General features: G+C 41.0%; 1 protein-coding gene across 4 annotated transcripts in view; it reads left to right on the top strand.

Annotated features, from left to right (window-relative positions):
- Positions 1-8,257: 8,257 nt before the first annotated feature.
- PCMTD2 (protein-L-isoaspartate (D-aspartate) O-methyltransferase domain containing 2) overlaps positions 8,258-25,693 on the top strand; it is a 45,286-nt gene continuing 27,850 nt past the window's right edge. For 2 of the 4 annotated variants that reach the window (XM_077117677.1, XM_077117664.1), the window contains exons 1-5: positions 8,258-8,394; positions 9,674-9,908; positions 12,084-12,414; positions 19,496-19,598; positions 20,346-20,517. In XM_077117677.1, coding sequence (XP_076973792.1) covers positions 9,834-9,908; positions 12,084-12,414; positions 19,496-19,598; positions 20,346-20,517 — 681 coding nt within the window. In that variant the 5' untranslated portion in view covers positions 8,258-8,394; positions 9,674-9,833. The remainder of the gene's footprint in view (positions 8,395-9,673; positions 9,909-12,083; positions 12,415-19,495; positions 19,599-20,345; positions 20,518-25,693) is intronic. The other 2 variants (XM_077117670.1, XM_077117673.1) reach the window with 2 other exon arrangements.

Below are 25,693 nucleotides of genomic sequence, written 5' to 3' on the forward strand. Positions count from 1 at the left end.
TAAGTAGAACACAATAATAAACATATTTGTCACCTAACAATACTTAACTTTCCTACATACAACTGGAAATGCACTAAGTCTCTTCAGAATAAAAAAAAGTTCTTGGGTAATGATCACTCCCCCCCCACACACACCCTGAAATCGATGACCCACACAGTTCACATGCCCACCTGCACCCTGCCCACACACCAGCCCCCATGCATCTTTCAGCCCCCCCATCTGCCTCCCACCACACCCTATCTCTGTGTCCCCCATGCCGCACCCTGCTCCTGTGCTCCAAGGCCTGCCTGAGCTACACCTCATCCCCATGGCCCCCACAACACATGATCACAACACTGTGACCTGCACCCCACGTTCACAGGCACCAGTGTAGAGTCCTGGACTGTGCATATAACTGCACTGCAACCCATCACTGCACTGTTGTACCCCTCCCCATGCCCTGCATCCTGCTCCACACCTATCCTGCAAAACTTTAGACTACTGAAAGAAATCAACATCCAGAGTAACCCTGTCAAGATATTTACATGCCATGAAGACAACAGAAGATCACTAAGCATATGAAGATGCAGACAGATATAGCCCAGTCTAATGACCAAATTAAAAAACTGGAAGAGACATGGACTTTGGAACAACTAATGAAAGATGTTCATACAATTTTACTAATTGCCATTTTATGATGGAGTGTTGCTTGCTGCACACACTCAACTTTATGATTTTGTGGGTCAGACAACACCCAGCTCATGATAGGCAACTCAGGTCTCATGGTAACTTGGTGACCCATGGTTAAGCCTTTAGTCTCTACTATGGCCCAGTATCAAGCTAAACACTGTTTCTCAAAAGGAGAGTAGTTATCTGCATAGGATGATAAGGCTTTACTCCCAAATCTTAAGGGTCTGCATTGTGATTCTCCTATAGGGGCCTGACAGCATTTCTATTTGCCACTGACGCTTCCAGCACCACTGAATTTACTATATCATATGGCTCAAGTGGCAGAGCAGCTTGCACAGCAGCCTGGACCTGTTGCAGGGCCTCCTCTTGTTCTGGCTCCTACTCAAAACTTTTCTGTTCACTTGGTAAATGGGCCAGAGTAGCACACCCAAATGGGGAATATGTTGCCTCCAAAATCCAAAGAGGCCAACTAGGCGTTGTGCCTCTTTTTTTGGTCATAGGAGAGGCTTATGCATATGCATACGGCATAGCCTTCACATTAGAAGGGATATCTTGACATGCCCCACACCACTGGATACCTAGAAATTTCACTGAGGTGGAAGGCCCCTGCATTTTTGTTACATTTATCTCCCATCCCCTGACAGGGAAATGCCAATAAGTCTAGAATAGTTGCTGCTTCTTACTCACTAGGTCCAATCAACATGATATCTTCAATATAATGGACTAGTGTAATGTCTTGTGAGAGGTCCCTGCAGACAAGATTATGGAATGGGGCTGGAGAGTTGATATACCCATAAGGTAGGACAGTGAAGGTATATTGCTGGCCTTACCAGCTAAAAGCAAACTTTTTGGTAGTCTTTACTAACAGCTATTGAGAAAAAAGCATTTGCATATCAATAGCTGTATACCAGGCACAAGGGGATGTATTGATTTGTTCAAGCAATGATACCACATGTAGAACAGCAGCTGCAACTGGAGTCACCACCTGGTTAAGTTTATGATAATCCACTGTCATTCTCCAAGGCCCATCTGTTTTCTGCACAGACCAAAACGGAGAGTTGAATGGGGATGTGGTGGGAATCACCATCCATTCATCCTTCAAATTCTTAAGACTGGCACTAATCTCTGCAACCCCTCCAGGAACCCAGTATTGCTTATGATTTACTATTTTGCTAGGTAGGGGTAGTGCTAGAGGCTTCCATTTTGCCTTTTCTACCTTAATAGCCCTCACTCCACAAACCAGGGAACCAATGGGGGGAGGGTATTCTTCCAGTTGCTGATTATGTCAATTCCAATTGTACATTCTGGAACTAGGGAAATAACCACAGGATGGAACTGGGAACCCACTGGACCCACCATGAGATGGACCTAAGCTAAAACTCCATCAATCACCTGACCTCCATGAGTACCTATCCTGACTGGTGGACGAGAGTGATGTTTTTGTCCTCCTGGAATTAATCTCACTTCTGAGCCAGTGTCTAATAATTCTTCAAATATCTGATTTATTTTTCCGTAATGTACAGTTACCCTGGTAAAAGACCATAGGTCTCCTTAGGGAAGGCTAGGAGAAAGTTTAAGAGTATAAATTTGTGGCAGCATGACAGGGTGCTTCCCCAAGGGGGAAGGGTCTCATTCAAGGGGCTCTGGGTCTATGAACTATCTCAAGTATGGGAATTAATTAAGGAGCCACGACTCTGTTTTTGTAATTCAAGTTGGACTTTTGTTCCCTTGACCTAGAACTCCTCTACTTATATAACTCAAACAAGAATTTAGAAGACTGCCCATCTATTTTACTTCTAGGTACCCGATGATCTACTAACCAATGCCAAATGTCTCTGTGAGTCAGATTATTTTGACTACTGCTTTGAGTCTGCTGTCCATTTTGGAAGCCATACCCACCTCATTTTTGGCAATTAACTGCTATCACATGGCTTCTCCCAACTTGGGATCCCATCATCTCCATTGTGTTCAAGGATTCCAGCTCAGTGACAGCAGTTCCCACAATGATATCTGACCTACAGAGAAAGGTGATTATAGAGCTCTTCAGGAATGATGGAGCTTAGTGTCACAAATTTATTTCTCACAGCTTCCCAATCTGGTAAAGGATGTATGTCCTCTAGACATAACTGGAGTATGTGAGCAGGTCTCCCATGATAAATCCACTCTAATTAAGCCTTCAGATCCCCTCATCTACATTATACATTAAATGGCAGTTTTGGCATTTCAACTTCAGATAATGTTGGCCACCTTTTGATCCCTGTTTCAGCCAACCACCCAAACTAACTGTTAATGCCCTTTCTAACCCCTGGAGCTATAACACTGAATGCAGAATCTCTGCTTAGTGGACCCATATCAATAAATTCAGCCTGATCCAACTTTATATTCTTCTACATTATCCCAAACCCTTAATATGCATTCCCACACATATTCCCCAGATTTCTGTTTATATAAATTAGAAAACTCATGTAGTTCTTTTGGAGTATAGTATACCTCCTCATAGGAAAAGAATTAGAAGTGTGCTTTAAGCCAATTACCTCAGGTTATTCCTTGCAGTTTCATCTGGTGAAACACTCCACACAGGGGAGTGAGGGCTGATTCCCCAGGAGAAGTGGTTACAGGGTAAGCAGGCAGTGAAGGGTTAATCTCATTAGGTGGAGGTTGGATGGCAGGCTCCTCTCAGGAAACTGGAGGCCGGGAAGCTGTTTCCTCAAAGCTGGCTGGAGGTCGGGAAGCTCTTTCCATAGGGCAGGCTGGAGGTCACACAGCTGTCTCCTCATGGACGGCTGTTTACTCAGGACAGAGCATTACAGGTCTATCTAGCAAAGACTCAGCAGAATCCAGGATTCCAGTGTCACCACTGCCATCATCACCAATCCATAGGTCCTCATCCCAATTTTCAGGATCCCATTCTTTTCCAAAGTCCTTACTTTAACAGCAAACATCCTGCAAGGTTGAGAATTTAGTTTATATTGTAAATCTACTAATCGCACAATGAAACCATGGTCTGGTTTTCAGTGATCTCAGGTCTGCGACCACAGGAAGTAAGATTTTTCTTTCAGGGCACTCATAGAAACCTTTACATCTTTCATAAAGCATTTAAATTGCAAATTTGAAGCCTTCAGCTCATCCCTTTCTCTCATAACTTTATCCAGCCTATCTAAGAACAATCAGCCAATGTCATTATAGCTCTTGACTCCACAAAACTCTGTTAAGGTGTCAAAACACTGTCACTCAGAGCTTTGCCTTGTATAAGCGTACAGCTAGCAGAATCAAATGGTGATATTTTGCGTATCTCTATTGCCAACTCACACCATGGAATATCAGTGCATCTTGATTATTGGAAACAGAGTCATTAGTACCTTTGATTTTAATCAGGGTAGAAAGCCAAATACAAAAACAAAACAAAACATTTTTAAGATATTGTTTCTCAAGAATCACCCCACTCTTGGTACCAAGCTTCTCCAGGGAAACAGAACCAACCGGAGCTATCTGTAAACATGAGATTTTATAAAAGTGACAAAGTCCTTATCCTATCTTTCCAAGTGTTTTTATCAAGATGCTGGATTTTGTCAAATGCCTTTTCTGCATCAATCAAGAAGATCATGTGATTTTCCCCCTTTGTTAATGTGATGCATTGCATTAATTGATTTTCTTCTGTTGAACCACCCTTTTGTACCTGGGATAAAAACCCTCTTGATCATGGTGTATAATTCTTTTAATGGGCTGTGAATTTGATATCCAAGTATTTTGTTCAGGATTTTTGCATCTATATTCATTACAGAGATTGGTCTGTAATTTTCTTTTCTTGTAGCATCTTTCTCTGGCTTTGGCATTAGAGCGGTGTCAGCTTCATAGAATAAATTAGGTAGTGTTCCCTCCTTCAACTTTTTGGGAAAAGTTTCAGCAGGATTGGTATTCATTCTTCTTCAATGATTGGTACGATTCACCTGTGAAGCCATCTGGTCTGGGCTTTTCTTTGTTGGGAGGTTTTTGATGATGAATCAAAAATCAATCTCTTTACTTGTGATTGGTTTGTTAAAATCTTCCCTTTCTTCTCGAGTCAGTGTAGGTTGTTCGTGTGTGTCGTAGGAAATTGTCCATTTAACCTAATTGTCTAATTTGTTGGCATAAAGTTGTCCATAGTATCCTCTTATGATCTTTTTTATTTCTGTGGGGTCAATAGTAATGCCCACGACCCCTCTCATTTTTCATTTTATTTATTTGCATCTTGTTTCTGTTTTTCTTTGTCAGTCTTAGCAAGAAAAGGAAGTTCATTTTATGTAATTTTAAATAAAAGAAAAAAGAAAAATCTAATGAAAATGGTTACCTGTAAGAAGGAGATCAGGAATGGGGACTAGACTTCTCTGAATGAAGTTTATTTTATAGTTCGGTGGGGTTGCCTTTTTCATTTTAATTTAATTTCATTTTTAAATTATATAAAACATTTTCCTGTTTCCAAAGTCCTTCAGCTTTTCACCTAATAGTTTTTTATAGTTTTAGCAGCCATTAAAAATCATTCCCTAAAAAAAAAAATGAAACAAATGAACCTAAGTGTATATCAAATTGGTGGCTTATGAATACAGAGAATTCCTTCTAGTAGCACTAACTCACAGTAATTTTGTTGTATTTCCCTAGTCTGACATGTCCTTAGGAAAAAAAGAACTGCAAATAGCTTTTAAATTGTTATCAGAAATCAGGTTTCAGTAATAATGATGATATTGTTAATCTGACTATAAATATGTATAAATGTGACTAAAGCAAATAAGTAATTATATTAAGGCAATTAGGAGGTAAATTTTTCTGTGTAAGACAAAAAAGATACAAATATAAAATCAAGTAAGTTAGGTTAAATCCTCTATTCTTACATTTGGATGAAAAATATCTCTATGAACGCAGATGTTTTCTCTTTAAAATAAACAAACCAGCATCCACTAGTTCTGTTCACTGACAAGGCCTAGAAGCAATGGGTAACCTAGTAAGAGGGCCCATCTTACTGCTCAAATAGCGGTCACTAAGAACCATTATCCCACCAAAGGGAATGAGGGACCCTCAGAAAATGGCTTGAGTCCAGGCTAGAGCAAGATGAGCCTAAGACATCCTATTCCATGAAGCAAGAGGAGCCTGAGAGACTCCTGGGGTTGTGTGAAAGGGCTCAGGGAAATCTTGGAGGGTTCTCATTGGCTACAGATGGAACAATGTGAGCAACAAAAGGAAATGACGGCAGTGGAATGAAACACATAAGAAATATTACTGAGCTCATAATGCTACTGGGAAATTTTAGTTTGGCTACCTCTGAAGGTTTCTGGGTACCACTCAATATTCTAAAACCTGGTAACTAGAGGGAAAGAATCAAGTATCAATTCTGTCTTCCCATATAAATTGTCATTCAGGGCAATCATATAGTTGATGAAAGGGTTTCCTTATTGAGAAATTACAATTAATAAATGGTGAAGGAAATTTTATACTCAAATGAAATAATGGATCTAGGCAATGATTTTTAATGGCTGCTAAAACTATTAGGTGAAAAGCTGAAGGAAGGATTAGACTGACCACACCATGGGCCAAGTCCAGGGGAAGGCTCAAGGTGGGGGTGCCTGAGAAGCCAGTTAAGAGACTCTTGCATTGTCCTGGTGAGAGGTGATGGGGACAGGGGCAGGGTATGTGGAGGGATGTGCCCCTGAAGGGGAGAGGGTCAAGGAAGGCTCCAGGGCTCCTGAAACCTGAAACTGCCTCAGACTATGGCAGCGAGGGCATCCCTGCCCTGCAGTGTTGAGCCATGAAATCAGCACCAGAACAACCCTGACCCAACAGACAGGGCTAAGGGGTCCGTGATGTTATTTCAGAGCTCTCACAGCTCCTTCCAGCGGCACGGGCCTGCCAGGCACACCTCTGCAGCCTGAGGTCATCCAATGCAACTTCCCTGCCTCTGAGACCAGGTTCCACTATCAGGGATGTGGTTCCCTCCAAAGTTTACTTAAGATGGTCGGCTTCAGCCTCACCTTCCTGACTCACCTTGAGAATGCTTGAAGTGGACACCCTCTGTGGTAGTTAGGTTCAGGTGTCAACTTGGCTAGGTGAAGGTGCCTAGTTCTATTGCTGTGGAAATGAGCCAATGGTACGTGAAACTCATCTGTTGCTGATTACACCTGGGGTCGGCTAGGAGGTGTGCCTGCTGCAATGAATGATGTTTGATTTAATTGGCTGGTGCTTAAATGTGAGTGCTCAGGGTAGCATAGCCTAAGAAGCTCAGTTAACCTCATCTCAGCACTCATAGCTCAGCCCAGGCCTTTGGCGATGCAGAAAGGAATCATCTGGGGGAAAGTTGTTGGAACCCAGAGGCCTGGAGAGAAGGCCAGCAGAGATTGCCATGTGCTTTCCCACATAAGAAAGAACTTCAGTTGATAGTTAGCTGCCTTTCCTCTGAAGACCTATACTTAATAAAGCCCCTTTTATTGAAAGCCAATCCGTCTCTGGTGTTGTTGCATTCTGGCAGCTAGTAAACTAGAACACCTTCTTACCTAGCACCTTCTGCGTGGACAAACGTGCAAACACACACACCTGGATCCTCCAGGCCTGGAGAAATCACACTGTGTTTTTCTCACACACCCGCTACCTACTCAGCATGCTGTCCTGGAGGTATTTTTGCTATTGCCAAAGCATCTCAGCTTCTTCCCCCTTTCCTTCTGTGGGAGTGAGGGGAGTTCACCCCTGCATATTATTCCTTTCACAGTAGCAAAAAAAAAAAAAAAAAAAAAAATTCTCTTTGTCTTATAGAACCCAAGGGAACTCTGTGAGTGTGCGCCTTCACCTAGCTCAAACTCCACTCCTACAGGTCCCCAAACTTGTAACAATAACCGTCAATGCTTGAGAATCTACTGTGCCCTCCGTGCTGGGTCTCCACGTCTTTTGAGATTCTCTGGCTGTAGACTACAGACGGGTACAAACCACTTGCGCGGTATGGAGATGCATTGGTTCATCTGGCTGCAAGAGTAAGCCTAGACATGGTCCGTCCAACTGTGCTATTCTCTGCAGAGGCCCAGAAAAGGGGCAAAGGGACTGGCCTGGCGCAGGAGTGGCAGGTGCAAATGAGGCCGCTCTGGGCTCCCACCTGGTCAGAATCATAGGCCGAGACCCCCTCCCTCCTTGCCCACCTGTGCTCACGGGACTGGCTGCAGCTGTGTGACCCTCGTCTTGGCATGGCTGGGTCCCCGTCGTCCTCCAGATCTTAGCGCAAAAGACCCTTCCCGGCCCACCTAACCAGAGCAACGCCCCGCCAGCTGCGGTCAATCACTACCCTTCGCGGTCAGCACCGCCCTGGCCACCCACGCCTTCTTTCATTTCACCCTCGTTTGTTAGCAGTCAGCCGCCCTCACTCAGCGTCTCTCCGGCGTTCACAGTGGGGTCCTCCGAGCCCGGCTCAGTGCGGGGCTCCAGAGTGTTTCTCAGTAACTACACCAAGGGACGGGCCTATGGAGGGGTGCTCCTGGGTCGCTCGTCGCCCTGCCGGGGACCACTAGGTGGCGCCGTTGCCCTGTGAGGGTCGAGCCCGGGACGCAGGCGCAGTCGGGCAGTTGCGCGCGCAGGCGCAGCGGCGGCGGCGGGTGTTTACCGCGGCGGGTCGGGCGCTGACTGCTGTCTGGCGGACGAGCGGGCAAGGGAGGACGCACCCCAGGATCTCCAGGTCGCGGCCCCGGCGGCCCGATCCCGCTTGCCGGGAGCCCGGAGGTAGAGCCGCCGCCCGCCTGGGGCCAGCCTCGGGCCGGGCTTGCGGTGTCTCGGTTCCTCCTGCTCCACCGGGCACCCTCTCCTGTTCTCGCCCCTCCCTTAGTCTCCCCCCTCCCCTTCCCTCCCCTGCTCTCCCCCCTCCCCTGCTCTCCCCCTCCCCTGCTCTCCCCCCTCCCCTGCTCTCCCCCCTGCCCTGCTCTCCCCCCTCCCCTGCTCTCTCCCTCCCCTGCTCTCCCCCCTCTCCTCCCCTGCTTTCCCCCCTCTCCTCCCTTGCTCTCCCCCTCCCCTCTCCAGCTTCCCCTCTCCTTGCTCTCTTTCCTCTCCAGCTACCCCCTCCCCTGCTCTCTCTCCCCTCCCCAGTTTCCGCTTCCCTTTCTCTTTCCTCGCTCCCCGCCTAGTTCCCATACTTCCCTTTCTCCCTTTCCCAGTCCCTCTCTTGGGCACTTAGACATCCCCGCCTCTCTCTGGAGCCTCGCGTTCCCTCTCTCCCCGACCCCTCCCCGGGTTCCGGACCTTGGGGGCGTCTTCTCCCTTACCTCCCGGGGCTTGTTTTCTGTCTGGGGTTTCCCGCAGATTCCGGTTACCCACTCCCGAACCCACCTACTCTCCAAACGTAGAGCTTGTCTCGACCCACTAAAATCGAAACTTAAATTCTACCTCGGACTTTTTCGGAAGATGACAGAAATCTTTTTTTTTTCTTAAAAAAGAAAAGTAGCTGGCGCTGTTGGGAGCAAAGCAGGAGGAGCTCAGTTGGGGAAGGAGAAACTCCCTGATCTTGGCGTTGGTGTTTTGTGAGGGGGAATGTGCCTCCCAGGTTCATGTTTTCTGGAGTTGCACCTGAAAAAAAGCCATCTAAATACCATCTCCACCCCCTATTCATGTATCTAAGTCTGTTCTCTTTTTCTTCTCAAAGTAAGCAGCTCCACTCTGGATGTATAGTAGAATGCCATCCAAGAAGGCGTGACGTCAGGGAGCCCTAAACAACTTTTAAGTCGAAACTGTTTGGGGGACACAGGGCCCTGGACGTGGGTGCAGGGCCCCTGCCATTGCCTGAGGCGTTTGCGATCGTGGCTGTTAGAAGGTGTTTCTTTGAATTCAGTAGTAATCATCTAAGGTGTATTTCTTCGGCCCTTCTTTTGTCAGGGTGGAGAATAGCAAGGCTAATGTACAGATTGCAGGCTTTCAAGTATTTGAAAAAAAAGAAATTAGTGTGCATTCTGTAAGACGTCTGGTTCTCAAGATGAATAGTCTGAGTTTCTTCCATCATTCTGTCTGCCAGAGCGGTCGTTTTCAGTCCCTCCCCCATTCATCTCACCGTGGGCAGAGACTGCCTGGACTCCCCTGCTGGAGCCTGCTCCTCCGTGTGTGGTCTGGAATCGTGGGCCCTGAACTTGCTTCATGATTGTGTGGCACTCAGAATCACAGCCTCAGGATGTGGAATGAATCCCGAGGCCTTCCCAGCATGCTGCTGCTGGCTGTGCCGTTGCAGGCTGTTTTTGGAAAGAGCTATTGGGGTATGGCCAGTTAATACAGAGCGGTGAATTGTTTAAAGGATTGCAAAGTGTAACGTATCTTTAAAAATCAAATGCAGCATCCTAAAAATGAGTCACTTGCTTTGAAAAATAGGATTCAACTGGGTTGTAGAATGTAGGTGAAGGTGATAGAACTTAGTTTGGCAAGGAAATCTTTAGTCTGTTGTTGTGCTTTTTTTTTTTTTTTGGTGACGTCAGTGGTCGGTTGTCAGCAGGGCTTGTTTCCAGGGTGAGGGAGTATTATCTGTCAGGCAAAGCTAAAAATAATATCAGGCCCTACGGATGCTCACGTGCATCCTAACAGTGGGAAGGATAGGCTTACTCCATAGCATTTAGTCTTCATTTTGGAATAAACAAAGATGACCAAAAGTTTTGTGGTCAAGAATTTTGCTCACTTGAAAAATTTTTAAAGCTACATTTTGGTGTGATGTAAAGAACACTGGCCTTTGGGCAGACAGTTCTCAGTTTGAATTCTAATGCCCTCCTGCTGGCTGTGTGATTGTGAGCAAATTAACCTCGCGGCCCCAATTTGCCTCATTAGGTTCTACAGCCTAAATGTGGTCCTGACTGGTAGGAAGTACTTGTAAAAAGATGGTAGCTATTTTTACTGAAAGCTGGCCTTTGATAAGCTTTCATAGTGAGAAAAAATTCAAAGTAAGTGCTGGGTACTTAGTAGGAGGCAATGCAAGCCCAACATACAGTTAGTTACCTTTTTAAGATAAGAGAAAGACAGAGTGGCATACTCTTAAAGGCTTCTGGACAAAGAGGTGGGCCAGGAGGGACATGTACATGTGATTAGGATATGTGATGTGTTAGGTCTTTTCCTAAATAGAACCTTGAACATCCAAACCCATTGCTTCATGTATAACCAGTGACCTAAATGTAAGGTGACTCTAACATCAGGAATGTATCAGGACTTAGTGGCTTACCCAAGATTAAGCTTGACCTCATTTGAGCTTCTTGTTCTATCCAGGTCACAGGGCACAGCTATACTCTAATAAGGCTTCTGAAAAAGTTAAAAAGAGGGTGAAATAGTAATAATTGGACCATCATGGGGATTTGAAAAGTAGCATTCAGGCCTAACTTCTTGTTTATGAGGGTTGACTTTACTAGCATTCCAACCGTGTAGTGAAAGAGACTTCATATTAAGCCACACCCTTCAAACATTTTGTTTTCCTGTTGTAAGTAAAAAGCTGAAGGTTCCTCTGTGTGGTGGTTTGATTTCCATCCTGAAGCAACCTCTGCCACCATAGTTGCCAGTTGTGTGTGTGTGTGACATCCTCCCTCCCCCAGTATTTATGATTCTCAGTCTGCTGTTGTAAACCTAGAGGATTGTGAGGGGAAAGCAAGTATAAACTTTGTAATCATAAAATCATCATCATATGTAACTCAGAAAATGTGTCAGTCTTTGTGAAGTCTGGTGGTTTTTCCACCCATTAATCAGATCTGTTGTAAACATTACAAATTTATGTCAAGTAATTTCTTTGGGAAAGTTACATTTTTTAAGTGTAATATTGGAAAGGACATTTTTATGTTTTTAGGAGAGCTAAGACCTAAAACACATTTTCCCTGTGAATTGTATGAAGGTATATTGTATTTTAGTAGTTGAGCTTAGAGGGGAATAAGTGCTGTACTTTTTCTTCTAGAGGGCAGTTGGGAAGAAGGTAAGAAATTTTTCATTTTTAACGAGCTGGAAAGGTTGCATAGCATGCACTTCAAGAGGGGAAATAGGAAGTCTAGTAGCAGCTTGAGATTTAGCCTTGAATTAGCTTTATTTGTTAAAATATTTGTCACAATGTGTTAGAAAGTTTTGTTTATGTTGTTTGTGCCTAAACTTTGAATATTAGAACTATCCAAATCAACAGAGTGAATGGATCCCTTGATGTAAGTGGGTATTTTTAAATATAGCACATCAGTTAAATTTGAATTTCAAGTAACATAATTTTTTGGTATTTGTTGTTTACCTGCATTTCCAATTTAACTGGAAATGTTTTTGTTTTTTGTCTTGTTTTGTTTGGGGGGTGAAATCTGGCATTCCCTAGGGGCTTGGGTGGGTAATGACAAAAGATATTCTATTATTTTCAGAATCCAGAGTTTCAGATTTTAGAACTTTTATTATCCTTATCTTCAATGTAAACAGCTCTCCTATTATTGCAGTGCTGCGTAAGTGTGATCTTGAAAATGGGAGGTGCTGTCAGTGCTGGAGAAGACAATGATGAACTAATAGACAATTTGAAAGAAGCACAGTACATCCGAACTGAACTGGTGGAGCAGGCTTTCCGAGCTATTGATCGTGCAGATTATTATCTGGAAGAATTTAAAGAAAATGCCTACAAAGATCTGGCGTGGAAGCATGGAAACATTCACCTCTCCGCCCCGTGCATATACTCCGAAGTGATGGAAGCCTTGGACCTGCAGCCTGGACTCTCATTTCTGAACCTGGGCAGTGGCACTGGGTACCTCAGCTCCATGGTTGGACTCATTTTAGGTAAATCTGGAGAGCACTGTGTATCTTATAGTACAGTCTCTGTCACTAGAGAAAATGCAGTCTGTTGAGGCGCATCCTGTGTAAATGCAGACTCTATGGAACTCCTCTTAGCCGTCCAGGGGGTGCCAGTGTTGTCCAGACATAGCGATTGGGTGGACGGAGGAGGGATGACAGAGGGAGGCCTGGGTGTTTTCTAGAGGAACTTAACTCTGGACAGTTTTCATGATCCCGCTCCACTCCTGGTGCTGTGTCCCTTCTTGTCTAGCCACATTCCAGTTAGCAGACCCTGCTTCTGATGGATGGCTCGGGACAGCCAAAGACTTGTGACTGTCTGAACCTCGTGGTGATACACTCAGCCATCCTTGTCACTCCATCACTAAGCAGAGATGGATGACCTTCAAAGTCCTTTAGGAGTTAAAGTTTTTCTAAGCAGTTTTCGTTGTTTTATTTTAGTAGTGAAAGAGTAATACCGATAAGCTATTTATTTTTAAATAAATTTTCAGGAAACAAATGTCCTTTTTGAAGCCATTTTGCCTGTTTTACGAAAAAATTAGGTTATGAATATTAATTTAAAAAGGATCAGGTAACTAAGAATTTACTGAATTCCTGCTTCGTGTTAAGTATCATAGTAGGGGAAACAGATATCAGTTTTTACCCTGAGTGAGCTGAAATGTTTTGACAGAGGTGTGATAGGGGAATGAGCTATACTTTAAAAGATCACTCCAGAGAGAAAGCAGGAAGTGGGAGCTGCTGCCTAGTCAAGCTGAGTCGGCAGTGGCCCCACCCAAGGGGGCTGTGATAAAGCTGGGGCTTTTGGTTGGATCTGTATGTTTTCATGACAGGATTTGCTGATGGATTGAGTATGGTTGTGAAATAAATATCAGTAAGGACTCCACTGTTTTTGGCTTAAGTATCTTGACATTCTTGTCAGGTCAGTTTAAGGTTCTTAATGTCAGAAATCTCAAAGTGTAATGGCTTAGAAGCCATATAAGAATACATTAGCACAATATATCATAACATTTTTTCTTTGTAGTTCATTCATTTTAGAAAATCCTAATGGTAATAATTCATTTTTATAGATACAGAATGAAAATTTCGATTTCTTTATTAAGTTTGTATACTTTGGTGATGTGGTGAAGTTTTGAGACTGATCATTTTGCTTTAGGCTATAGATTGTTACCTTCACAATTTTAAATATGTGTTTTTTTCCTTTTCTAAAACTTTATTTTTAACTGTGGTAAAATATACTTAAATTCATTTTAATCATTTTAAGTGGACAATTATTTGACATTGGGTACTGTGTAACTCATTTTCCAGATTTTTTTCATTATCCTAAACCAAAATTCATACTCCTTTACTAAGAACTCCCCATTCCCCTCTCCCCCTGCACCTGGTAACATCTATTTTGCTTTCTGTCTGTGTTTGCTTATTATAAGTATTCCATATAAGAGAAATCAGACATTATTTATCCTTTTGTATCTGGTTTATTTCACTCAACATAAAAGTCCTCAAAGTTCATCTATTTTGTAGCATGTATCAGCACTTGACTTCTTTTAATGGCTGAATAATAATATACCACATAGTATTGTAGTATGGATATACCGTACTGTTAATGGACACTTGAGTTGCTTCCAAATTTTGGCAAATGTGAATAATGCTGCAGTGAACACTGGTATACAAATATCTGTCTGAGTCCCAGTTTTCAATTTTTTGAAGCAGAGTTGCGATCATAATGAAATTCTATGTTTAAGATCCTGAGGAAACAGCAAACTGCTTTCAAGGTGGCTGCAACATTTTACATTCCCATCAAAAATATACGAGGGTCCCTATTTTTCCTCATCTTCACCAATAGTTGTTATTTTTAGTTTTTTTTTTTTTTTAATAATAGCCATACTAATGGGTATGAAATGGTAGCTTGTAGTTTTAAGTTACATTTCTCTAATGGCTAATGATATTGAACATCTTTTCATATACTTATTGGACATTTGACTGTTATCTCTGGAGAAATCTGTTCAAATCCTTAGCCCATTTTTCTTTTTTTTTTTTTTTTTTTTTTTTTTTTAAGAGAGGGAGGAAGGGAAGGAAAGACAGACAGACAGAGAAGGAAGGAAGGATGGAAGGAAGGAAGGGAGGAAGAAAGGGAAACATCTTTAAACGTTTTCTTATTTTATTATATTTTGTTTGTTTGTTTGTTTTTTTTTTTTTACATGGGCTGGGGCCGGGAATCGAACCGGGGTCCTCCGGCACGGCAGGCAAGCACTCTTGCCCGCTGAGCCACCGCGGCCCGCCCCTTAGCCCATTTTTCAATTGGATTGTTTGTGTTTTTGTTGCTGAGTTGTAGGCGTTCCTTAACTGGATTTTTTTTTTTTTCCAAAAACCCACTTTATCACCAAACTATTGTCTCTTTAATGTAATTTTTAAGGGGTCTGAAGTTGGACTTATTTCCCAGGAATCAAACTTGTCATCTTGCTCAGGTACTGGTCCTTTCACTCAGGTATAGCGGATCCAGCCCTTCTCTGCCATCTGGACAGCTGTCTCAGTTGTCAACAGAACTTGATAGGGGCCTTCCCAGGAGGTTGAAGTTTGGACTCTTTCCACAATTTGATGAGGACCCAACTGCCAGGTTGGTGTTGATGGACAGCAAATTCAAGACATGCAGTCTGAGCCAGCAAGTCACGGTGCCTGTTTATCCAACTGCCATCTGCCTGCCATCCGGGAGGACCTGTCTCCCCTGACTGTCTGGGCTTGCTCCCAATTGTTCCAGTTCCTTTATGTCCTTCTCAGGGAATACAAGGATTTTAAATTCCCTTGGTCCGCAAGGCAGCCCCTCCTCTTTCTCGTTCACAGTCGGTGGCTCGAAGCATCCTGGCTGTCGGAAGCTGGCCCCCAATGACAGAGTTTAAGACCGCTCAATCAGCGGGGTGCGCCTTCCCTTCCTCCTGGGGGTGGGTGGGGGGCTCCTGAGAAGCCTGGGATCCCGGATGGGCCCCCAAAGTTGTCAGAACGAACGCCGTACCAGCCAGGACTGCAGTACTGTTCCTTGAAGATTAGCCACTCTCCTCAAATCGCTGTTTCGACTCTGCCACGTGTCCTCAAGGACCCTGGTACGTAAATGTGCCGCACAAAAGACCAAGGCTAAACCCCAGCAGGCGTTTGCTGAGCAGCATGGGGCACCCCGACTCCGTCCCGGGCGGTTGTTAGGAAAGAGAACCGCGGGGCTAGGATCTGTCTGCCAATTCTCTGGATCCATTGTCACAACTGGCCCCTCCTGCTCAAAGCGCAGCAACGCAGGGCGACAGCGTCGCGGGAGGCCAATGCTCGCCAGCCCCCACGAACTGCGCTCTCTGCCAGCTGCAGCTGCAGCCACGGCTCCTCCCGGCGCACGCGCAGACGGCCCCTTAACTGGATTTTAACCTCTATCGGATATATAGTTTCCAAATACTTTCTCCCGTTCTGTAGGTTGTCTTTTCATCTTATTGATAATGTCCTTTGATGCACAAAGGTTTGATTTTTGTTGCAGTCCATTTTATCTATTTTTTTGTTTTCTTGCTTGTGCTTTTGGTCTGAAACCTAAAAATCCATTGCCTACTACAAGGTCCTAAAAATATTTCCCTATGTTTTCTTATAAGAGTTTTATAGTGTTAATGCTTATATTATTTTTATATATAAGCATAATATATATATTATATATATGAATAAATAAGCCTATTTATTTATATATATAATATATAGTATAACCTATTTATTTATAGGTTAATGCTTATATTCAAAAATCCAGTTTGAATTTTTGTATATGTACTATCGGCAGTATTGACATCTTAACAATATTAAGTCTTCTAGTCCATGAACACTGGATGTCTCTTCGTTAAGTCTTCAGTTTCTTTCAGCAGTGTTTTATAGTTTTTAACGTGTAAGCCTTTTACTTCCTTGTTTCATTTTATTTGTAGGTATTTTATTCTATTAGATGATATTATAAATGAAATTGTTTTCTTGATTTCCTTTTCGGATGGTTTATTACTGGTGTTTAGAAATCCAGTTGACTTCTGTGTGTTTATCTTGCATCCTGCAACTTTGGCGAATTCATTTATTAGTTATAGGAGCTTTCTTGTGGCTTTGGGTTTTTCTATATATAGGATCATGTCATCTAGAAATAGGTATAATTTTACTTCTCCCTTTAAAATTTGGGTACCTTTTATTTCTTTCTCTTGCCTGATTGCTCTGGCAAAGCTTCTAGTACAACGCATAATAGTAGTCAGCAGGCACCATGCTCTTAGGGGGAAAGCTTTTAGTCTTTCACCATTGAATATGATATTTACTGTGGGTTTTTCATAAATGCCCTTTATCATCTTGAGACATTTCCGTTCTTTTCTTAGTTTTCTGAGTGTTTTTATCATTAAAGGATAAACCCCTTTTCTGCATCGAGTGAAATGATCATGTAGTTTTTTTCCTTCATTTTATCTATGTGGTGATTACATTGATTTTCTTACTTTGAACCATCCTTGTATTCCTAGAATAAATCCTATTTGGTCATGGCATATAATCCTTTTAATATGGTGTTGGATTTGGTTTGCCAATATTAGGTTGAGGGTTTTTAAATCAATATTCATAAGAGATATTGGTCTGTAATTTTCTTTTCTTGTCCTGTCTTCATGTGAAATCAGGGTAATGCTGGCCTCGTAGAATGAGTTAGAAAGTAATCCCTCCTCTTCTGTTTTGTGGAAGAGTTTGAGGAGGATTGTTAATAAATATTCTTTAAATGTTTGTAAGAATTCAGCAGTGAAACCATCTGATCCTGGACTTTTCTTCATTGAGAGGTTTTTTAATTACTGCTTCAATCTCTTGTTATAAGTCTGTTGAGATTTTCTATTTCTTCCAGTGTCAGAATTGGCAATTTGTTTATTTCTAGTAATTTGCCCACTTCTTCTAAGTTTTCTAATTTGTTCATATGTAGTTGTTCATAGTACCGTCTTATAAGCCTTTTTATATCTATAAGGTTGTTAGTAATTTCCCCACTTTCTTTCCTCATTTTAGTTATTGCCCTTTTTTATTCTTTCTCTTCCAGTCTGGCTAAAAGCTTGCCAATTTTATTGATCTTTATTTAAAAAGCCATTTTTGGTTGTGCTGATACTATTTTCTGTTTTCTATTTCCTATAATCTACTCAATTCTTTGCCTTTCTCTCCTCTACTAACTTTGGGTTTGGTTTGCTCTTGTTTTCGTTTCTTTAAGTGTGAGGTTATATTATTGATTTGTGATCTTTCTGTTTTTAAAAGGTAGACATTTAGAGCCATAAATGTACCTGTAAACACTGCTTTTACTGCATCCCATAAATTTTGGCATGTTGTACATTCTTTTTTTTTTGTACATTCATTTTTGTACATCTCAAGATACTTCCTTTTATCCCACGTGATATATTCTTTGACCTATTGGTTGTTTAATTGTGTGTTGTTTAATATGTACATATTTAAAAATTTTCCAGTTTTCCTTCTATTATTGATTTCTAGTGTTACTCCATTATGATGGGACACACTGCATGATTTCAAAATTTTTACTTTTTTAGGTTTTGATTTGTGGCCTAACGTCGTCTATCCTGGAAATGTTCTATGTGCACTTGAGATGAATGTACTTTCTGCTGTTGTTGGGTGATCCTTGTATGTAACAAGTTGCTTTGCTTTTGATGCTTTCAAAATCTCTTTGTCTTTTTGGAGTTTGATAATTTTGCTATAATATATTTTGATGTAAATCTCTTAGAGTCTCTCCTGCTTGGGGAGTTTGTTGAGATTCCTGGATGTGTCTTCCATCACATTTGGGAAATTCATGTCTTCCATCAGATTTGGGAAATTTAGCAATTATTTCTTTGAATACTTTTTCTGCCCCTTTCTCTCTCTCTCTCTCATCCTTCTGTGACTCCAGTAATGTGCATGTTGCTATGCTTGATGGTGTCCCACAGGTCCCTCAGGCTCTGTTCATTTTTCTTTGTGAGTTTTTCTTTCTGCTCCTCACACTGAATTATTTCTCTTGTCTTTACTTCAAGTTTACTGATTCTTTCTTTGGCTAGTTGAAATCTGTTAAATCTGTCTGAGTTTTTTTTATTTCAGTTATTATACATGGCAAATCGTAAGTGTAGCGCCTGATGAATTTTTGCAATTTTATGTGCCTCCATGTGGGTACCACCCAGAATGAGCTAAAGATGAGATTAGCACCACTCCTGGAAAATAGAATCTCACCCCCTTTGGAGAGGGAGCCATTGTATGTAGACAGATTGGTTTTGGCCCTTGTATGTGTATATTTCCACATGATGGGGGACGGAATCAACTAAGTTGTATTGGTAGCTTGTTCTTTTACATTTGCCAGGTAGTGCTCTATGTACCCAATGTTAACTTAAAGGCAGTTTTATGCAGAAGGAACTCTTGTTAAGTGGGCTTATAACTTTTTCCTGAACTTGAAAGAACTTTAAGAAAAGAAAAACAACTTTCCTCATAGCTGTATTTCAAGTTACTGACAAATTTACCTTTGATATAAAAAAGTGTTTCATTGTGATTTGGAATTATAGTTTTATTTTAGTGATGATTAAAACCTATTTGGGGAGGGTTTTAAAAGTGATAATGTCTGAGTATGTGGGGCTCTTTTGATGGAAAACAATTTTCCTAACTGCCTGTGTTGGACAAGCGCAGGCTAGGAAGCTTGCCCAGTTTCATTTGCATGTATGTGTTTCTTCTTCAGTGCATTAATAAGATACTGAACTTTTGTGTTTCAGACCTTGACTTTTTTTCCATTTTCAAATGACTCTTTAAAAGTTTAAGAGCAGAGAGATCCAGGCTTCAGAAAGATTTTCTCATGTTTCCTTTCGGAATCGGTGATGTAATGAAAAGAATTATTTACGAGGTAGTGAGTGGGAACTACTGAACACATTTAGAGATGAGCTTGGATAATGTAGATACAATAATGTGTTTAAGATGCAACCTTATGAATTTCTTTAATTATTTGTATTGCAATTGATAAACTAGAAATAAAACAAAGAAGCAAGATGGCAAGCAATTCTTGCCCCCATTCTAAAAATTTTCTTATTCTTAAACCTTTTAGGTCCTTTTGGTGTAAACCATGGGGTAGAACTTCATTCAGATGTGATAGAGTATGCAAAACAGAAATTGGACTTCTTCATCAAAACAAGCGATAGCTTTGACAAGTAAGATTAAATACTATATTTTAGGTCAAAGGGTGTGCATTATAATGTAACAGACTTGACCAGATGGAAAGATATTCATGTTTGTATGCCAACAAATTTGAGTAAACTGTAGAACATACATGGGGCTATATGTCTTTTCTAAATTAAAAAAAAATACATGTGTTTTTAAGGGCATTAGGTTTTTGTAACTATGATACCTAGACAATGGGAATTTTTCACCAATTTAATAATAGAAAAAACCAGAATGTTCAGTATAATAGAAGAAAACAGAATGTTCGTTTTGCTCAGTTTGTGTGTTTTCATTATAGACAAATTCGTAGCAGCTAATCATTTCTAAAATAAAATTTCTGCTTCCATCTTAAACAGTATATATAAATAGAAATAAAACATTAAAGCTGTCATTTTAGGGGTTAAACTTTTTGGGAAAACCATGTGTGTTTTTCTCTCATTTCACTCCTTGTAGAGTAGTTATTGAATGAGAGTATGAATTGTAAAAACAGAGCAAAGACAGTGACAGTTGTCTTTAAATTTGGATTATGCTTATGATATTCATTTGTATAATATTTTGTTTGAGATTTCTAGGTCTCTATTTATATAGGATAATTCTTTTTGGAAGCCAGGCTTCCAGCTTGTGGCTTAGTGCTGTGGTATCTTACAGTGAAAACAACCAGTCATTAGAGTAGAAGTACTGTGTAGGCTTGTTCTAAGGTGATACATGTTAGTTACAAAACACGTTTTTACTTTCAGGTTTGAATTCTGTGAACCTTCCTTTGTTACTGGCAATTGCCTGGAGATTTCTCCAGACTGTACGCAGTATGACCGCGTGTACTGTGGGGCCGGTGTTCAGAAAGAACATGAAGATTACATGAAGAATCTCCTCAAGGTTGGGGGGATCCTTGTCATGCCATTAGAAGAGAAGGTCAGAGTCCTTTCATAACTGACTTTTTTTTTTTTTTTTTTTTTGCATGGGCAGGCACCGGAAATCAAACCTAGGTCTCCGGCATGGCAGACAAGAACTTTGCCTGCTGAGCCACTGGGGGCCGCCCTCATAACTGACGTTTTTGAACACTGTCTTCCAGGGTCTGTTCTGAGCATTTTGCATATATTTTCCTGTGTAACCCCCATAACAGCCCACTCCATTTCATAAATGAGGAAACGGAGGCAGGAATGGAGGAGGGGATTTATACCTCACCACAAAACTATTATTATACCTAAAAAAAATTAACAGTAATTCCTTAATGTCTTCAGATATCCAGCTAACATTCCAGTTTTCCTGATTGTCTCCAAAAATGTTAATAATTTGTTTGAATGAGGAACCATTTAAGGTTTATATAGTGTATTTGGTTGCTCTCTTTCAGTTTTTTTGTTTTGTTTTGTTTTGTTTTTTGCATGGGTAGGCACTGGGAAATGAATCTGTTTTTTGTTCTATAGATTCTCTTTTTCATTTATTTGTTGGAGAAGTCAGATTATTTTTCCTGTAGAGTTTCTTACAGTCTAGATTTTGATCCCTGTGGTGATGTTGAAGATACTCTTCTGGCCTCTGTCTTCCCTAGAAATGGATAGTTAGACCTGGAGAGTTGATTAGATTCAGATTTAATTTGGATGATTTTTTTTGACTCCAGTACTGATGGGTGGTGAAAGGTGAGTCCATGGCTATGATCCCTGGGTATCTCTTTGGTGCAAACAGTGTGATCATTGTCCTGATCCATTATCTTATTAGGAATTGCAGAATAATGTGTTCTGATTCCATCATTTCTTCATTTAGTAGCTGGAATACTTCTGTAAAAGAAACTTGTCCTCATTATGGAGTTTTTTCAGGAGAGAGAGCATAAATTCTGATTCTTAACTTTTATCAGTTTTCAAAATAAACTTGTTCTCTAGCATCTCTCAATGGTGGTGGAAGTTTTCTGTTTTTTAGTATCATTATGCATTAATGAATTTAAACATACTTAATATTTTAGTCATTGCATCTGTGGTGGTTTGGAGCTGTATGAAACCCCCGAAATATGTTCTTAAACTTAATCCATTCTAAGTAGAACTTTTTGATGAGGTTACTTCAGTTATGGTGTGGTTCACAATGGGTCTTAATCCTATTTTTGGAGTCCTTTATAAGCAGTATAAAACTCAAAAAGATGGAGAGAAAGCCATGGGAAGCAAGAAGCTGAAATTTAACAGAACCTGCAAGAGAATGAAGAGACCAGAGGAGGCTGCCATGTGCGTTGCCACATAACAAAGGAACCAAGGACCAAGGATCACTGGCAACAGCCCTAGAACACCAGTCTTCAGAAAGAAAGAATTCCCCAGATGATGCCTTGATTTGGACTTTCTCTTGGCATCAAAACCATGAGCTTATAAATTTCCATTATTTAAGCTGACCCATTGCATGGTATTTGCTTGAGCAACCAAGGAAAGTAAATCTGTTTTAGTCCCAGGAGAGTGAGATGCTGCTGTTGCAAATACCAAAAATGTGGAAACAGCTTTAGAATTGAATAGTGGGTAGAGTCTGGAAGAAATGTGAGGTAGAAAAAGCTTAGATTGCTTTGAAGAGACCATTGGTAGAAATATGGATGCTAAGGTTACTTCTGATGAGGGTTTAGATGAAAATGATGAATATATTATTGGAAACTGCAAGAGACGTGAAGTTGAGTTCTGATGTCAGATGGAAAGCAGAGTTTGAAAGTGATGAATGTGGATACGTAGCTGAGATTTCTAAGCTAAGTGTGGAAGACAGCCTGGCTTCTCACAGCTTAGGGTAAGATGTGAGAGGAAAGGGATAAGGTGAAAACAGAATTCCTGTGCACAAAGAAACCAGAAGTTGATGGTTTAGAAACTTTTAAGCCTAAACAGATGGTGTTCTTTGAGACTAGGGCCTGAAGCAGCTCCATCAGTGATTTCCCTGGGCTTCCAGAAAGTGAGTTCCCAGAGAATAGGGCTCCATGTGGGCGTTTAACTGATCATGGATCCAGTCAGCCATTTCAGTGGAAGCCACGATCACAAATGGAGTTATGTAGGAAAGATCTTTAAGTCCTTCTGTCTGATGGCTTGGGCCCCTATGCTACATGCAGAGCTGACAGATTTTTTTGTGAAATTTGTATACACCAAACCACTGCCAGCCTTGACTTAAAGGGACAAATTGAAGGGAGAATAATTTCAAGGGCAGAACTGTGAAAGCTAGAGACTGGACCAAAGAGATCTTGGGCCAAGAGAGTGTCCTCCCCCATGTTTGTGGAAAGGGTAGGCCTGCTCCTGCGCCTGGTGGATCAGGACTTCTGCCCCATTGTTCAGGGAGTATGTTACCACCCCATGCTCAGTGCCCTGAGGTTTGCAGAGACCCTGTTGGCCATCCCCATGCAGTCTTCAGGGAGAGCACAGCCTCTGCACAAGCTCTTGGAAGGGCTGGGGCTACCATTCCTTCATGCCTTGAGGATAAAATATAAATCTGTAGATGATTCTCAGACCTTAAAATCTAATGGCGTTTTCCCTGCTGTGTTTCAGAATCGTACCCCCCATTTTCTGCCAGTTTTTGCCTTCTGGAATGGGAATGTCTATCCTATGCCTTTTATATTGGAAGCAGATCATTTGTTTTCTAGGTTTAATAGGTCCACAGACAGAGGAGAAATATACCCCAGGACTGACATACCCATAACTGATTTTGGTGAGATTTTGTACTTATCATTGTTACTGAAATGACTTAAGGCTTTTAGGATGTTGTGATGGAATAAATAAATTTTGTATGTAGAAAGTATTCTATTTTTTGGGGTGGGGGGTGGGTCCAGGGTGTCAAGTGTGGTGGTTTGGAGGTTATGCACCCAGAAAGACATGTTCTTAAACTTAGTCCATTCCTGTGGGTGTGAACTCATGGTAAGTAGGACCTTTTTTTTTCCTATGCAAGATATAAATTTATTACCAGTATGGAGCAGTTTGAAATATCTGATGAGTCTTTATGTTTAGACAGTATTTGCACATCCTCTCTGTGCCTCTACTATATACAAACACACCCGTGTTGTAACTGGTCTCTTTTAGCAAAATCCATGGATTGGATTATTTAGTTTAAATGCAGTCTCAATGTCAATATAGAAATAAGTACTATTTAGATATAATGGGAGTAAAAAAAACTGTCTTAAGAATTAAGAAATTAATACATATTTATTGATCTCACCTAGGTGATTTTTTTAATTTTTATTTTTTATTGATTATTCACATACCATGTAATCATCCAATGTATACACTCAGTGAGTCACAATATTATCATATAGCTGTGTAATTATCATCACAATAAACTTTTGTGTGTGTGTGTGAAAAATAACATATATACAAAAAAGCAACCCATTTCAAAGCACATCTCAACAATTAGTTTAGAACAGATTTCAGTGTTTGGTATGGATTACAACTCTAGGTACTCTAAGATACTGGAGACTAAAAGAAATATCAGTATAATGATTCAGCAGTCATACTCATTGTTAAATTCTACCTTCTGTATATAACTTCACCATCACCTTTGATCTTTCTCCCACTCTTTAGGGAAGTAGGACCTTTCGATAAGGTAACTTCAGTTAAGGATTGGCCCACCTCAGTCAGAATGGGTCTTAATCCTATTGCTGGACTCCTTTATAAGTGGAGTGACATTCAGACAGAGATCAAAAGAAAGCACATGAAGCAAGAAGCTGAAATTCAGTGGAGAGCAGAAGCCAGGAGAGGTTGCTATGTGTATTGCCATGTGACAGAGGAGCCACGAGCCAGACTGCCAGCAGCCAGCTCCAGATCTCCAGTCTTCATGAAAAAGGCATTGCCTGAATGACATCTTAAATTGAACGTTCTTTTAGCGTCAAAACTGTGAGCTAATGAATTCCCATTGTTTAAGCTGACTCACTGCATGGTAGTTGCTTGAGCAGCCAAGGAAACTAAAACACATCTTTCTTATTAAGAAGCTCAGATTGTCCTATCTTTGGCCACTGGCTGTCTCCTCATGTGGGCTCTTGGGTCTCTTGATACAACTTCAGTAGTCTTCAATGACTTTGTTTCTTTCTTGTAAGACTAGATGTTCCAGACTCAGTTTGTACAATTTTTACAGCAGACTTGGAATTAACTGTTTTTCTGAGGATCCCTGTTTCACTTCATTGAGAATTGGTGTTTAGAGACCACACTTGGGGATTCTCATTGCTACTGGTTTAGTCTTTTTTATTTTTTTAAAGCCTTTTTGATAGACCTCTAGAGCTAGGAAGTAATTACACACATGCACGCCTGTGCTTTTTTCCTTACTTTCGTCTTTTAATGTCTCATTTTCCTATGTGTACCTTTAGTTTTAATTGTTGTACATATATGCTTTGTGGCCATAGATAAATACTTAGCCCTAGTCAGAAAATTTACAGTCTTTTGCCAGGTGTAAGAAAACTGTTGCCCTTCATAGAGAAACAACTCAGACAGTCACCTTAATTCCCATTTTGAAAAGATGCAAATGGAAATTAATAACTCAGGTGGTGGAGATATGTTAAAAGGGTCATCTTTGAATATAAAGTACTGATTTAAAAATACATATTTTTTTTCTTGCATGGACAGGCATCAGGAATCGAACCTGGGTCTCTGGCATGGCAGGCGAAAGCTCTGTCTGTTGAGCCACCATGGCCCACCCTACATTATTTTTTATAATGTATCATTATACTAAATTGTACAGTCATAAAGTTGTATGAAACTAATCACCAAAAGGCCTATAAATTAGCCTTTGGGGAAACGCTTTTTTTTTTTCCCATCTTTTTATTGTCTTAATTAGCACACACACTTTTTTAAGATAAAATATACCAAGAATGCCTATGAATACTCCCAGATGCAAAGCAGGACTAGAGGCCTTTTCTGACCTCTTCAGTCTCACGAGTGTCTCCTTTCATGCCTCAAACCCTATTCTCTGACCACCCTAACTTACTGGTTTATTCATAAAACACAGTATGATCAGAAACAGTCTGATTCCTGGTTTATCAATGACACAGAATGATCAGGAACAGTCTGATTCCTGAAACTGTTAAAAAAAAATTTTGTTTATATATTTTTGTCTTTATATTTCACTAAGGATGTACAGTCAAATCAGTATGTTTTAAAGTCAC

The sequence above is a fragment of the Tamandua tetradactyla genome, chromosome 1 (assembly GCF_023851605.1).
Source record: "Tamandua tetradactyla isolate mTamTet1 chromosome 1, mTamTet1.pri, whole genome shotgun sequence".
Taxonomy (NCBI): Eukaryota; Metazoa; Chordata; class Mammalia; order Pilosa; family Myrmecophagidae; genus Tamandua; species Tamandua tetradactyla.